Raw genomic sequence first — 16,504 nt, forward strand, 5'->3', positions numbered from 1 at the left:
TTTCCCTGAAATAACAGAGGCTGGGATGTAGTGAGCCGTGGATCACATTAAGGCGAGCAGATCTGTGTAACTGGAGGAACTTTGTTAGGAGAGAGAAGGCGACTGTTGATTCCTGTAACTATTAACTTCTTGAGGGCCACATATGGTAACCCAACATCATCCCCTGGTCTGATAGTGTATAACTGTGATGTGGGTATCAAATGACCCAAGGAAAAATGCAACCACTTTGGCTGCCTGCTTGAACACATGAGGAGATACGCTGTGAGCTCAGGCCATCTGTGGTTTTGAAGGCAGAAGTTAAGCTTTGCCAGGAATGCTTATGTGGGCACTTGTGTAAATGTGTGTGTAATCCACACAATATGTGTATCTGTATGTAATCCATACAATCACTTTGTTCTATATACAAAGACAGGATTCTCCAGCCACTGTGCTAAGCAGTAACTCTACTGCATGTGAGAATGTGCATTTTTTAAAAAGATATAAATGATGCTTTTTTTAGGTGAACAAAACATTCAGGAGTTATCACAATTATTGAAGATAAACACAGTTGTCAGGGGAAGTTTTATGGATATAAACAACATGTCTTTCATGTTAATTTCAAAATTGCACATAATTACTAAATCCTTCCCATATGAGCCTTGCAGCTTGTGTTCTTCAGCTAGATAATATAGTGTATATTTTCGCCTCCATAGTTCCTTGATTGAAGTTCAGTGATATCTGCAACAATATTTTTTATTCATTTACTTGTAATTCAGTTTAACCTAATTAGAAATAGCTATCGATAACTCTTTATGTTTCAAAGTCATTACACGACTTGCATCAGGTGTCATCACCAAAAATTTAAAATTGAGAATTTAAATTGAAATTTACAGTTGTCAGTAAAGAGGTGGTACGCTCAGCATGTTGTTGTAAGTCATTCACCTAAACCTTTAATTTAATTTTAAAACTGCATCATGATACTGTGTCAGCTGGTGGATCCTGTGTGCGAGGAGATCCAGGTGCGGCTGCTGAGCTGGGGACAGAGTTTGAGCACTCACGCTCAGCTGCTTCACCTTCTGCTCTTCTTTTGTCATTGTCCTTTTTCTCTCAGCTTAGTATGGCTGTCTTTTTTCTTTTTTTGTTTGACACCGATTTTTCTAGGGGAAAGACATAATGCTAATGAGATTATAATAGTTTGGGGTGTCTTGTGCTTGAAGAGGAGCAGAGTCTTAGTCCAGTTTTATGCCAGACACCATCATAATGAGGTACTTTATTGTGGATGGCCTAACAACCTGCTCAGGGTCATAGCAATCATCTGACAAGTCCTGTGATTCACAGACAAATCACTTATGACGGAAATGGCCCAAAGGATGTGATTTTAACATGATACCCTTTAAGTCAACATCCAGAGTTTGCGTATGGATAGACTGCAGCGCGGGATTCGGGATATTCCATCAGGGGCCCAGTTTTGAAAATGCGCTTCCTGCCGTTCTTCATCAGTATTATGAACTCACTCCCTTATGAATGAAAATACAGGGCAACAGATTACTATGGGTAATCTTTTTTTGCATGATATATTGTAATACAGTCCTCATCTGAAGCAGCAATTCATGTTTCAGAGGCGCCATCTGCCAATAATTAAATTTCAGTTGAGACCCGGGACAGCCATCCAGAGCAGCATGACAAAGCAGTGGCAAAAAGTTTGATGGTTGAATTCAGAAAATTTGTTTCACAATAAGAAATTATTTCTTTAAACCTAATGTATTTGTAGTTTGGAAAATATTTGTGCTCCTGAAATAATCTGCTAATTCAAAGGATAAAAGAACCTCTTCTTCATAATCCAACATACGGCTGCTTATTGGGACTTGGGCCAAACCTTCACCTTCAGATCATCCGCAACAACACTTTGGATGAGTTTTAAAGGCAGTTCAAGAGAACACAGGAGGCAACTTCAGTTATCTGTCTTTAACTGAAAAAGCAGATACTAACTTAGATAAAAATTAGCTGAAGCAACTACTCATTTTTCATGTACAAAGGGGAAGTTTTCTTTATGTTAAAGTTTAAACGTGTCACCCAAAAGCAGTGGCAGTCTGGGGGCAAAGATGGAATCAGGAAAGGTGGGAGGTTGAGAAACAGCTGACAAAGTTTAAAAAATGAGTTAATGTTAAGCATGTTTTGCTATCCAGGAATTAAACTGAATGCCAGCCGGTTCTTAGCAACACTATATAAATTAAAAGAAATACAAAAACAAGTCTACCAGTTCCTCCACATGTCCCTGTCACCGGGTAGCTGTTAACACCTATGTTAGTCACTCCTTCAGCAGGCCATGAAATTGTTCCAGCTTTTAAAATGTGTGAGAGAATTAAGACAGGTGCTGGCAGATCATAAATGAAAATCTAACCTTCAGGCTGGTACAGTGGTAACATTGTTACTGTTTGCAGTCTTGAAAACACATGGCTTGTCAAGTTGCAATAAAATTTATGTTGTGCTTTTACATTATTACAACTCAGTGAGGTCTCTGGAATGCCCACAAGAAGTGTGAGACTTACAGGTCTAAGAAAATACCTTAATTATTGATACTCAGTGTGTAAGTATATAGTTTTTTTTGTTGTCACTGACTTTGTTTTACTTAATAGCTGTTGGATTACTTAAGGCAGAAGCATGCTTCAGAAGGTTCTCACACATCTGCTGTTGGAGAAATCGAACACTGAACCATCTACGATCCAATTAAACCCTAATGACTTCTCTAAGAAACCTCTCAGTATAATAATACTCATAAAAACAGCATATATATTCATATTTTAATTTTACAGAACAAATATCATTTTTGCATAAAAAAAATAGAATCAAGAGAGTCATTTTCAGTCCAGTAATATTTTTCCTGAGCTCTTATTTAAACATGAAATCCAGTTGATTGCTAGGCAGCTTCTTATCTCAAGCAATCATTTCTGTTCTCTAAAAGGAGTCCTTAATCTTCAGTTTCTCACAAGGTTCCTCTTATGAATAAAACTGTGTAGAGTCTTACCACCTATGAACTGTCCAGTTTCTGTCTTCCCGTTTGCCAAAACTTACACCAGACTGCAAAGTGAAAGCATCGAGACTGTATGTGAGGTTTCTGTTAAAAAGTCCAGATGAAATTCCTTAAGTCCTTATCAGTTTTAGGAAGCCTGCATATTATTATTACTAACAGGAAGGTAATTTAATTACTCCAATGGCTTATTTAATCACTGTATAAAGAATTCCTTGAATTTTTGTGTCACATCTAGCCCTATATGAAAATCTCCTAATACAGTTTTAGGGAATTAGAATTATCCTGGTAGAATGGAAAAAAATACTCTTTTGTGTATCCAGAAATACATGTGTTGCCTGAATATACTTGTTTTCCTAAATTTAGCACTGAAAGATTGTCTTAATTTCTAATTTGCCTTACTATGTAGGAAGAACAGCAGGAAACATGATAGGATGATTAACCTACTCTTACTATTTTCCCTCTTTCATTTTCCAAAAGTGGGTCGTACATTTGTGCTTTTAAACTGTATTTTGGTGTCACTTTTTTGGTTCTGTATCCAAGATCGCCTTGTAGGCTAGTGCTGTGCAATGTTAGGGATGTATTCCAGTGACAGTCCTGTGAGGTAGCAAGGTAATGCTATTTTCAATTGAATGGGTAGGGAACAGAGGCACAGAAGGGTAAGAGCAGCTTTCTTGTACATAACTGCCTAGTAATTCAGGATCCCTCTAGACAGCTACTGTTAGGTGATCTATCACCCCCCCAGTGACTGAGCCTGGATCCCATTAAAGCCTATGGCAGGCAGTGTGCTGAACTCACATCTTCCAAGGCCTACATTACTACTCTGACTGCGAGAATGTATATCCTTTCTGAAATAAACAGATACATTATGCTGAAGGACAGGGATTTGAATACTGCTCTTTCATGTGGCTTGGCAAGAAGCACAAGCTTTATTATTTCTCTTATTAAATAAGTGAAAATGTCATCCTTCACCTTGGGCTTAATGGTTTGTGTGCTGATTGCCTTTCACAGATACTACACTCTCAGGGGAAATCGGCACCAAGAAAAAAGTGAAAAGACTGTTAAGTTTCCAGAGGTATTTCCATGCATCCCGGTTACTGCGTGGAATTGTACCACAAGCCTCTCTGTACCTACTGGATGAGGACTACCTTGGGCAAGCAAGGGTAAGATGGGTCTCCTGATCTCCCTTGTTTTAAATAATATTCCAGAGAATGTCAGTTTTGTTTCAGTGTTCTGATAAGCAAATATGTGACTGATCTTTCTTAAATTACCCACGTTACTTGCCTGCCTCACAGCAAACAGACTGTCCATTCCTCCTTTGTGGTTACAACTTTGAAGGCTTAGTCTCAAAACAAAAAGAAACTGTCTAAATCTACTCAGCATTTTCAGATTCTGTCAACTGAAGTTACAATCTTGATTTATAAAAGGATTAAGTGTATCCCTGGCTGAGATACTGAATTAAGTAAGTGCAGCCTCAACACAGGATTTAGTTCATCCTCTTGAAAAGAGACATCTGTCTCTCAGCTGGCATGGAGCAGCTATTAGGCAACCCAGTATAGCTCTCTGACATGGCAAAGGTTAGGAAACAGGGCAAGTTCACTGCAAAGAATTTCACAATAATCAGAAGGTAATTCTCTTATTTTGCAGCTCTTACACTTGCTTTGAGTGCTGTTTTCTTACAAAACTTGCACAGCTGGTGGCATTGGGGTTATGTGCCCAGGCCATTTTTATTCTCTGCAATAGAAGACTACGTGCCAGGTGTTAGAAAGTAATTAAGAATTCAGAATGGTTTTGGATATAGACCAAGTGATGGAAGTAAACACACATTTCATTCACACAATACACCACTGAAGGGTTGTGTAGTCAGTCCAGACTTGGTCTCTTGGTTGAACTGATGTAGCTGTAAAAATGCTGTGTATGGTGATAATGATGGATTCTTCTGTGTGGCTGAGGGGGCTTCACACAAGCACTGTACCTAAGTTTATAAAACCTATTTCTGTTTCTTGGTTTGTTTAGCAGAATGCAACTCATCTTCACTGTGAGAGCTAATATTGTGATTTACTGTAAAAAAAAAAAAAATCTGAGAGAATTTGTACTGAACTGATTTTGGAATATGAAAGAACAATTAAAAAGCTGTACAGTAAAAGAGACTATGTTCATATGTTTTGGTTTATATTATTCCACAATTGGAGCCTGATATGGAAGATATTTTAGTGTCAAGTCCAAAACCTCCTCAGTTAGAAGTGCAAGTGGTATTTTATTCAGTATAGCTAAATTTGGTTCCCAATGTCAGATATTTCAAATACATCTCTAACACTTCCCCATGCAAAACTTTAATGCTGCAGCAACCAGTCCTGTGATTGATGTAGAATGCTAAGTTAAATCTGCTTTACAGTTTGATATACCAGTCATTTGCCTTTTCATATTTGCTTTTTCTAGCACATGCTATCCAAAGTGGGAATGTGGGATTTTGACATTTTCTTGTTTGACCGCTTGACAAATGGTAAGTAATTTTTAAAAGATTTTATCTGAATATGACTATTATAAAAATCCCTAATTAATTAATTGCTGAACGTTTCCAGTTTAGATCACTGAAGAGAAATTAGACACAGTTAGCTTCTCTTAAAATCACATCCTTGAACATTTTCAGGCTTTTCCCAGAATGCTCACATCTATAGGACAGTATTTTAAGTGTGGTTTTGTATTAATCTAATCTCCTATATTTATTGTGGTCACCTTTTCAAGGAGGTGTTTCAGTTTCCTTTACCTGGGAAATTCCAAAGGTACTTTGAATTAGATACATTGGTTGATAAGTCCAGACCTCCATAATCAGTCGATTTATTTCAATGTGAAATACCTTTAAATGAAGATACCCATGCTTCTATTCAGCAGCAAAAATTAGGAAATCCATTAAGATGGTAAAAACCTGCGAAATATTTTGTCTCAGTATATGCCTGTAACAGCACCCTGCTCCTCCCCGCTAGTGCCTAAGCAGTGCTTCTTGGTAACTGCTGAAGAGGGTCATGTTCCCACCTTCCTCCTTTCAGTATTGCTCATAGGAACAAGATCCCTCATTCCTTAACCCCAATCTAATTAGTTTTGGCTGTGGCAGAACATGCAGAAAAAAGTTGGTTTAGAGGGTACTTCAGCTGAGGGACTGGCAGTGAAGAGTGGAAAGGGCTGCAGATGGCAAAGGAGGCAAAGGCATAACTCTTCTAAATTACCTTTCTGCACCCCTGCTCAGGAGTGAAGACCAAATAAGTTTCCATGTCCTCTTTGTACATGTATTTATTTTCTTTCCTGAGGTCCATTAAATAATTCAAACATTGTTTATACATCGTATGGTTTGGTTGGTTTGGAGTTTTGTTGCTAACTTCTGGAGACGTTGCTGCTGAATTGTGCAGTGCAACCTTTAAAAGATGTGGGATGGACAGTTGATCGTGTAATAGTGGTTAGGCCCCGTTTTGCCAGTATTCCCGGTGTTGGATTCACAGTAAGGTCAGTGTACATTACAGTGGGACTGGAGACCATAAATGCCGAAACTCATCTTTTCTGCATCATCACTAGGAGATGTAATTGTAGCTGAGCTAGGTACATGGGTTAATTACATGTTTGTACAACCATGTGTAGAATAAAAAATGTACTTACAGACTGCTGATTTCTCAGTTGTTAATTAGTACAGTATGGCAAACTGAAGTGGCAGAGAAGACATTCTTCTTTCTGTCATTTCTGGAGGTAGACCTGGATTATGAAGATGATGTGGCTCTCAAACAAGCCTGTCAAGACCCTTCCAGTTAAAAGCATGTCAGTTCACTATCTGTGTCATGTTGAAGCAGCGTGTAGACAGGAGAGTGGCCACCAATGATACAGCCATACCATCAAATCTTGATTCTATATAGGAGTCATTTGAGTATGTGAGTGTCACCTAAGCTCATATGATAGGAGCTAAGGTGATGGGAGCTGACTCATAGAACATTACCAAGATTTTTAGTCTTGCATGGTTTGCAACTACATGTCAAGGAGTTGTTACTTTCTGCTAAGAGTTGTTACTTTCTGCTTTTAGGAAACAGTCTTGTAACACTGCTTTGTCACCTCTTCAATGTGCATGGACTTATTCACCATTTCCAGTTAGATATGGTTACATTACACAGGTTTTTAGGTAAGTGCTCACCATAAAGATGTCTTTAAATGCGGTTTACAGCTGAAGTAAGGCATGAAAGAAGGCACCAGCTTGGTCTGCATATCTGTGTAAGCCATGATGTTGTTGCAAATATTTCAGTAAAAAAAAAATCTGTGATATATATTAGTATACCATTTACAGGGACTTGGGTACTTGTCTCACTACTTACTAAGTCAATGGAGGGACTTCAGAGGGCTCTGCACTGGGCTGAAGCATCCCAGTACCACACATACAGTGGGGATGGAAAATGAAGTGTGCCAGGCAGAGACGTGGCTGCCCAAATGGGCCCAGGCAGACACTGCAAAACCTACCCCTGCACAGCACAGTTGTGGTGCAGTGTCATTATTTTAGTCACTAATAGACCACTGAGACCCAGGGCAGTTAAAAGCTTATGTGCAAAATTTAACAAATTATATCAAGCTGTCTGCACTGAATAGTGTTGATGAAAGCCCCTGCTGCTGTTATTGCCAACAGAAATATTAGCCCCATGCTGTCAGCAAACCAAAAGAAGAAACTGGCCAAAATCAGTGAGTTTTTGCATCATGTTTTGAGTGCAGCTGAATGCCGGTTTGTTAGGCTGTCACACTGAGTTTCGAAGGCAAGGCCTCTTCTTTAAGACTGCATAATTGTCACTTCTGGGAAGCATTCCTCTGGCGTGGAGGCAGACAGAATCTCCCTGCCACTCCTGACTCTGGTGAGCAGCCGTGAAGTGGATGCTCAGATAACTGGAGCTAGTGGTGTTCGGGGTTTAAAGGATTACCCACTGTAACTTCAAACGCTTGTAGAGCTGGAAACAAGCAGAAGACTAGGACTTGGAGACAAGTACCATGTCCCTTACCCTTCTGCTTGATTGATTTGATAGCGTCTAGGAGAGCACCTTGAGCAAGGTCATGTGCAGCTTCCACTGTTGATGTGGTGTTGCCCTGAGACTACCTCATGGTGCAGGCACTGCACCAGGTGAGCAAAGTAGACACCTTCCAGGTTTTCTATGATAGTTAAAAGGCTGTCTCTCAGTCTTCCAGCTGGACCAGTTCCAGCCCTGCACAGTAAAACAAGAGGGACTTGTATTTTAAAATGGGTGGTTAGATGGGACAAAAATCATCACCGAAGATTTTGCTCTGAATACCCCAATGCTTTATCTTTTGATTCTCTCTCTGGAGGATGTAGGAATGCCTTTGACCACTGCTAGTCATTCAAGTAACAAATGATGCCGTGTTGTCAGGGCCTCACCCCCTGACAGTGTAAAATAGGTGAGACTGCCTTAATGACATTACTCCCCTATGACAGCAATGTAAATAATTACACTCCATTGAGGATAAATTTCCCTCTCTTCCTTATTTATTTTACTCCTGAATGAGAGCCTTCACTAAAGCAAGAAAGAGTTGATTTATGAACTGGAGCCAGTATATCCCCTTGGGCCTCACAAATCCTTTCATGCATTTTTTCTCTAAAGGTATCCCAGTAAGAGCACCAGTCTAAGTAAGCTACAGATATTTGAAGAAACTCCTTAGGCAGCTGACTATAAAACCTCAAATTGTGTTTTAAATCCAGTTTCTACTTGTTGCCATGGCATTCAGAGACAAAAGGATCTTTATTTTCTGTTTTGGTTCCCAGTTATGGTTCAAGAAGATTACCATAGCCAAAACCCATATCACAATGCTGTCCATGCTGCTGATGTCACACAAGCTATGCACTGCTATCTGAGGGAGCCCAAGGTAATGACAACATTCACTCTGATGTTGCTTTCAGATAATTCTCAATATTTTACCTTTCTAGGATTGGAAAAACAAAACAAAACAAAAAAATAGCAGAGAATATTGCATACTTGAAGTGAGCAACGAGGCAGCAGCAGAGTCAGCTGCAGATTACAGACACTTGAAGCAAGCTCTGCAGTCACTATTCATCACACAGCTGACATATCAAAGTGCTGGCATATACGTTCCAGCAAGTTCTGCCATGCACCAGCCAACTGTGAGTGGCTGCTTTACCCCCAGCCAAGCCCAGCAGTGCCTGCCCATGCCTCCCTCCCTTCAGGGCACAAGCCCCTCACTTCCATATTTCAGAAGACCAAAATTTGGCAGTGCAACACCAGGAAAGAGGAAGACATTCCCTTTGAATCTGTCTGCTGCCAGAATGTCCTCTGCTGCAGCCAGCCCTCGCAGCTTGAGGCTGTGACGTTGCTGTTGGTGTCACTGGAAGGTGCTGTCGTGCTGTAATGCTGAGCCACAGTGTAAGAATAGAACTCATCTTTCCTGGCTTGACTCAACTGAAGGGAAGTTCTGCTAGAACTAGCAAACTGTTAGACTAGAATATAGAAATGGTAAGTGAGGACAGGAGAGGGTCCCAGCTTTCCTGTATTTCCATCTCCTGTGAGATCTGCAAGTCCCTGCTGTCAAAAAGTGCAGAGGACATAAGATCTCCAGAATCCCTACCATACTGCTTTTCATTCCTCATCACAGGATGCTTCTTTCAGCTCATAGACCTGTACTTTGTACAGACTCATTGGACCAGTAATAACTGCCTCATGCTCAGGAACACAAAATGCTAAGACTTCAATTTCTTTCCCCGACAATAACAAAATTTGCTTCTGAATGATAAGCAGTATAGTAGAAAAAAAAATCTGGGCAGTTTTTCAAATTTGAATGTCTGAAGCTAGAAAGGTAAATCATTTCTCTAATACAATGCCTGTCTTTGAAATGAGATATCCAGTAGCCAAGTTTGACATTTCAAAAGTTTATAAACTCTGCATTTTACAGCACAGTACTGTGCTAGAAAAATGAAGCTCGATGTACTGTTGGTATTACTAAATACTGTGTGAAGCCATGTATGTTCCTTACCATGTATGCTAACATATGCCAACCTGAGAGCATACTTATTTTATAAAACTGAACCATTTAGCCTAAGCTCAAGCGCTTCTTAAAACAACCATCCTAACATTGCCAGAAACAGTAAACAGGTAAGAAGTACAAACTAATAAAATATGAGTATATGGTCTAATACATTTATAGATGCTAGTTCAACAGTCACCTTTAAAAAGCTGTTATATTTTACATTTGTGTACTGTCCTACAAAACTGACCAATGCCATGATATTAGCTGATTCCTTTATCTGCCAAAAGAAAAAAATAAATGAGTATTGTTCATGTTCTTGTGATGAACATGCCAACTTGATTAACATGCTGTGATTCAGCTTGCCAACTTCCTCACCCCGTCGGACATCATGCTCGGACTGCTGGCTGCTGCAGCTCATGATGTGGATCATCCAGGGGTCAACCAGCCTTTCCTGATCAAAACTAAACACCACCTTGCCAGCCTGTACCAGGTGAGACTGCTCATCAAGTGGATGGTATATACACTGGTGTCAAGGAGGGTCTAAGCAATTTGCAGTGAAATTTCACGCCTGAATGTGGCAGTGGGGGGATGTTGATCAAATCAACCTGCAATTTAGAGTCTGGAAAATGTCAGTGAAGCTCCTCACTAGGTTTCTCTTCTTACAGCAAAGCTGATAAAAATGGGAAAGAAGGTGGAAATGTCAGATTTGGTTGAGGCCATTTAAGCCAAGTCGGTTGCCTGGGTTATTTCTACTGTAGATCTTCTGGGGTAAGGAAACATGTAGGAGGGCTAAAATCACAGAGAAATAATTTGTTCTTCATCTTCTTTCAGTGACCAAGGAAGCAGCAGGCATGATCTAAATTAGCAGTACTATAAAAGAAACCTTTACTTCATGCAGCTCTAGTAAAACTAAATAATTAATATTGCAATTAAAAAAAAAAAAAATAGTAGATAGCGGAAATCAAGGGAAAAGTTGTAGATACTTACCCAAACGTGCCTAGAGATATAAGGAAAGACATGAAAACAGCCAGTGTAGGTCACACCACAGGCTGTCTAGACCAGTATCCTGTTTCTGAGAGCAGCCAACAAGACATCTCAGTGAGAAGCAGAAGCCTGGGATAAGTACCAAGTTGTCCTTCACCTGGTATAGTTCCCAGCTCTGGGAAGCAGTAGTAGAAGACTTCCTGAAACAAAAACACAGACCCTCTTGTTCAGTAACTACCAACAAACTTATCCTGCCCTGATTTCTGTGGTCCTTTTAAAATTTATTTGTAGTCTTGGCCCATGGCAATCACTGTAGCTCTGGATTTTATCTACAGCTGTCCTGTGTGTACAGTCTTTGCACACGTGCTTGTATATGCATATCTCCACTCTTTATTTACATATACATGCCAGAGCAATGCTGTAAATCACTTTGGTTGCACTAACCATAATACATAGCTAATTAATGGAGGTGGTATTGGTTTGTAATAAGGTATCAGAAGCAGAATATCCCAAATTAAACATTAATCTAACTAAAGAAGACTCTCAGCTGTGTACCTCTACACATCCTTAACAAGTGGAGAGTAGTTGTACCCCCATTCCTGTGTGATGCATTTTGCTCCAGACTTCCCTAAGTGTCAGGCCAGCTGAGGAGAAAGGGAGAAAAGCCAGGGGACTTCAGGAAGGTAATGTTAAGGAAGCTTTGAAGAGAAGTCGGGAGAGCCATTCCACAAAAACCCTGCCTCTACTAAAAGGTATAAACAACACATTAATAGTGGGAAACAGCAATATATAATTAGGTTGAAAGTTCTGGCTAGTCTGAAAGATCTGTAGCTAAAATAAAGTACTACTATCTTGATGACATGGCTTCTGCTCAGCTAACTGGGCTAGAAGATATTTTCAAATGTTGGTTAGAAAAGGCAGTGACAATACAGCAAATGTCATCTTCCAACAGCAAATGTGATTTTTAAGTATTCTGTTCAGAAATGTTTACTAGCAAGCTTTACTTACATTATTTTATCTGAAATTGATCCCAGATTGTTTCCAAAGATTTTAGTAGTACACAGTATATGAATGCCAATAAAAATAACAATGCTGGAAACAAGTTTTGCTGACAACACTTTTAGTCAAAAATTTAGATTAAGTGAATAGTCTTTAAAACAATAAATTATATTCTTCTCAAGATTGGGACTTTAACATGTGCTTGAAATGGAAACAAAAAAGTTCTAGGGCTTTTAGTTTTTAAATGGCAGAGCCACAGAACTGCTGGGGCTAATCAGAAAAATAACCAAACAAAAGTAAATTAGAACATAGTTGGCAATCATCTGTCACCGAGACAGTATTAACTGAGGCTTAAGATTACCTGCTTGTGGCATCTCTTTGTTCTTGATTGTAAATTTAAGTTAGAACTTTACATTTGCAAAAGTAAAATAAGTTTTGCAAAAAGAGGTCTGTCAGTATTTGACAAAAGATTCAAAGTGTTTGACAAATTCTGAAGGGCATGTTTGAACAGAATCATGTTTCAGGAAGATAGGTGTGATCACCGAGGAGTTCAGAACTTGCAATATTAATTTTCAAATTAAATCCCTATTTTATGATGCAAGACCCAAGACTTTTTTTTTTTTTTTTTTTTTTTTTTTAATCTACAGGGTAATTTCAACAATAGTCCTTTGCATGTGAGGCACCATAATTTTCCTCAAAAACAAGAGTGCCTCATTCAAGTTTTTTCAGTTGAGAGTGTGAAATGTGACAGTAGGGACCTGGAGGTCACTTTGCCTCCTTGCTATGTGATGCAGACTTTGCTTCTAGTTTTTATTGACCATTAAAATACATGGTAAAAGTTTTATTATTGCTTAATTATAATTGTCTTAGGCCTCTGTAACCTTAAAAGTCACAAATAACTCAAATTCTACTACATTTGGCTTATCCAACATTATTTCTGCTTCTTTATACAGAAAACAGCATACAATTCATACAATTCAAGGTGTCTCAGCCCGATACAATCCTGCCTTGTATTTATCCAAAACTCCACACCAAACCTAACACCAGAAGTCATACTGCTTTTTTAAAAAAAAAGAAAAGTAACTTTATTTTCTTGAAAATTATGTATTAATTCCTATAAATTTCTAATTTAATTATCTTTTTCAGGTATTTAACGTTGTGTAGTTAAGCCCATTGCTCAATGACTAATAATGGATGACCAGATTGAAAGAAATTAAGAGATCACCTTCCACTCTGAACTAAAATTAATTAAAATCTAATTAATAGCAAGTCTTCCTCTCCAAGTTATTCTTTTCCAAATGCGTATGTCAGGTGTGGTGGTTTGAGCAGCTGACAGGAAGTCACAGATTGGAGATTTTGTGAGACTCTAAGTGAAAAGTTGTTTTTTTCTTCACAGTCCTGAAGTCTGTGTTACAGCCATCCACTAATTTTAGACAGAGGCTTCCTAGGATGCAGCCTTTGAGACAAACCTCTGCTGCTCCATTTTGAGAAGCATAAGAAGTTATGGGAAGCAAGCTCTCTGGAGATCAGAGCTGAGAGCCCCACTCTGCAAGGCAGCATGGAGACTTTTCCCTTCATGGGTTGTCTCCCCACCAGCCAAGACAATCAGATAGCTCACGGCAATTAGCCTTAATAAGTTAGCAGAGTGTTCCTAGGTGGAATAGCTGACTCTGCTCAGCTTCAGGGGTTCTGGCTGCTTGCATTTAACAGGGCAGTCATATGACTTCATGCTCCGTTGTCACTTTTTAGCTTGACCTTTCCTTTTCCTTCCTCCAAGAGCTTGAAGTGTGGGGAGCTAGGCAGCGCAGCAGCTTCCCTCCCTTTCAGTGCTCCCTGCAGCAGCAGGCAAAGAGCAGGAACTTACAGGAGTTGAAATGCTCTGGGATGGTTACCTGAGTTTACTTTTCCCTTTGAGTAACTATTAGTTGGATGAAAGAGAATTCTTCGATACCTGCACACTAAGGTGTGTGGCCAAAGAGCAGCTGCATCCATGGAGTGTAATTCCCAGGTGAAGCAGGTGCTGCTGAAGCAGCTCCTCCCAGCAAGTAACACCACTGTGCTGGAAGGGACGTGGGGGCACAGGGTGCTCCGAGGGGGTTCTCCTCAGCTGGGAGGTTCCAAGGGTACAGACAGACTGGGGTGGCAGGAGCTGTGCACACAGCTTATTTTATTTGAAGGTCTTAAACCTTCCCAAAAGCCAAAGGTGACAGTCAGGCAGGGTTTGTCTAATTTACCTTAGGGTGGGAAGATGGCAGCCTGTGGATTTGAGGTGACTGTTGGGACAAGGATTTAGCTCAGAGATTAGTGAAGAGAAAGAAAGAAAAAAAATATTTAAAAATTGTTGTTATGACCTATTATATTCCCATGTTTTTCTTGGTCAGAGTGCAGGGTTGCAAAAGTCCATCCCGATGTATTTAGGCAAAAGGAGAAGAGGGGTATTTAAGTTGGCTAATGAACAGAATCACTGTCAAAAGTAATTCAGATATTGCGTAGCTGATCCTGAGTTCTAAATCTGTCAGCTCTTCCAAGGAAAAGGACTTAAGACTGCATGGTTGGAAAGTCTTGGGGTTGGTTTGGTTTTGTTTTTTCCCCCCAGGATCCATGATTTCAATTAGGGAAACAAACAAACAAAAAAGCAACAAAGAAATACCAAAGCAGTGTATCAGTGATTGTGTGAATTCAAAAGCAACAGAACTGATTGCATAAAAGTATTGTAATAGGAAATCAGCCCAATTTGCAATCTCACCTTTGCACTAATTTTGAGCACAAAATTGGGAAAAAAATACAGCCAAGATGATCAAAATGCAAATTGGACCATGGTTACTGGCAATGTTTAGTGTTTCAACAGACATTAGATGTGACAGGATTACAGAAGAGAATGGAGAAAGCTTAAGGAGAAATACTGTTCAGTCCCTCTTGCAGGAGTGGAAACTGCGTCCCATCCAGCGGGAAAGGCAGCATTAGTGCACCTACACCACAGAGCTGTGGGACTGCAGGGCAGAGCCTGAGACTCCCAGTGTCCACAGAGAGGGAATTCTGGCTCTGGTTTCCCAGGTGGCAGTGACAGTTCTTGTGCTGCTGCCTGCACAAAACGTTTTGGTTGCAGTTGGGGAGTTGGGGTTTTTTTAATCCAGTGCTTGTCCACTGCAAAAGCCATGAAATGCCCAAAGCAGGCATCAGGTGCCATAACTGCCCTGAGAGTGCCCCTCCTGCCAGGTGACTGTTGTCTCATTCACACTGTGCATATCACTGGCTGTAACTGAGGTCTGTGCCATCCATGGGAAGGGTGCTCCCCTGGGCTGCTTCTCTGCAGCAAGTGGGTGCTTTTGTGAATCAGAAGAATTATGCTAAAGGTTTCTCAATGAGTGATGTTTCTGAGGCATTCAGTGGTGGAAAGTACTCTGTGAACTAAATGGATGGTGATTGGCAATTGCAGTGTGTGTTAAGATAGTAATACAAAGTCATCAGACATAAGATACCCAGTTGTAATTTACAGACAACCTAGAAAGCTGGGGTTTTTTCCCTAGGAATTTTTTTTCAGCTGAAATTTGGTTCCACTTAGTTGGAAGCAAACAAACAAAAAGGACTCAAAATTTGTTGCAGACTAAGATGCTGAAGCCTGCAGATGCTCTGTGACACTGATAATCCTCTTACTTTCACTGAGCAGCTGCAGACAGCTTCCAGTTCTCTGACTCCAAAGGAGATTTGGCAGTTTAGCTTTCTTTTACTTGTCCACTCTGCTTTCAAATTGTAGAAGCTGAGAAGTCAACCTGGGATCAGTAGGAGGTAGAAATAGGATTTTGCACTCGGTCTTTAATTCATTTGCTAAGAAATCTGTTAGAATGCAAGCTACCTCCCACTTAGATGAGATTAGCTCCTCTGTTCACAGCAGGCCTGAAAACCCGTAGAATAACAGGACTCTAGGGCTGGCCTTAGCTAGGAGACCTGGAAGCACAAGGCCCTTACCTCTAGAAATTCAGACCAATTTCTCAAATCCAGAAGGTGGCTAAAAAGCACACATTTTAGGCTCAACATTACAGCCCTTCCAGCCAGCTCTAGGTGTTATGCAGTGTGGCGAATCTGTATCTGTACCATGGATACCATGTGTACCATGTACCATCTGTACCATCTGCCTAATCCTTGAATGTATTCCTTTTATTCCTCCCCAGAATGTTTCAGTGCTAGAAAATCACCACTGGCGATCTACGATAGGGATGCTGCGGGAGTCACGGCTCCTCGCCCACCTGCCCAAGGAGGTGACGTAAGTGTCTGCTGGGGGAAAGGAATCCCTGGAACTGGCCCGTGGCTTCCATCTCTCTTCTTAAAAGGAGGCTGGCAAAGAGGCCCAGGATTCAGAGTAGGCTGAACTTCCAGCCCTCTCTTGGCGCCAGTGTGAAATCATGAGACAACGTTATATAGCAGAAGTATTTTCTGAGACGTTGCCGCTCCTGCAGCACAGGGCTGAGGCCACCTCTGCTGCTGGGAACATTAGGAGTCCCAGCA

At 40.3% G+C, this 16,504-nt stretch overlaps 1 protein-coding gene across 1 annotated transcript in view; it reads left to right on the top strand.

Annotated features, from left to right (window-relative positions):
- PDE7B (phosphodiesterase 7B) overlaps positions 1-16,504 on the top strand; it is a 134,710-nt gene that overhangs the window by 111,485 nt on the left and 6,721 nt on the right. The window contains exons 4-9 of the mRNA XM_009999230.1: positions 4,019-4,170; positions 5,447-5,510; positions 7,071-7,166; positions 8,802-8,902; positions 10,377-10,508; positions 16,171-16,262. Of these exons, the coding sequence (XP_009997532.1) occupies positions 4,019-4,170; positions 5,447-5,510; positions 7,071-7,166; positions 8,802-8,902; positions 10,377-10,508; positions 16,171-16,262 (637 nt within the window). The remainder of the gene's footprint in view (positions 1-4,018; positions 4,171-5,446; positions 5,511-7,070; positions 7,167-8,801; positions 8,903-10,376; positions 10,509-16,170; positions 16,263-16,504) is intronic.

This window comes from Chaetura pelagica, unplaced genomic scaffold (genome assembly GCF_000747805.2).
Source record: "Chaetura pelagica isolate M959 unplaced genomic scaffold, ChaPel_1.0 scaffold90, whole genome shotgun sequence".
In the NCBI taxonomy this organism is placed as follows: domain Eukaryota; kingdom Metazoa; phylum Chordata; class Aves; order Apodiformes; family Apodidae; genus Chaetura; species Chaetura pelagica.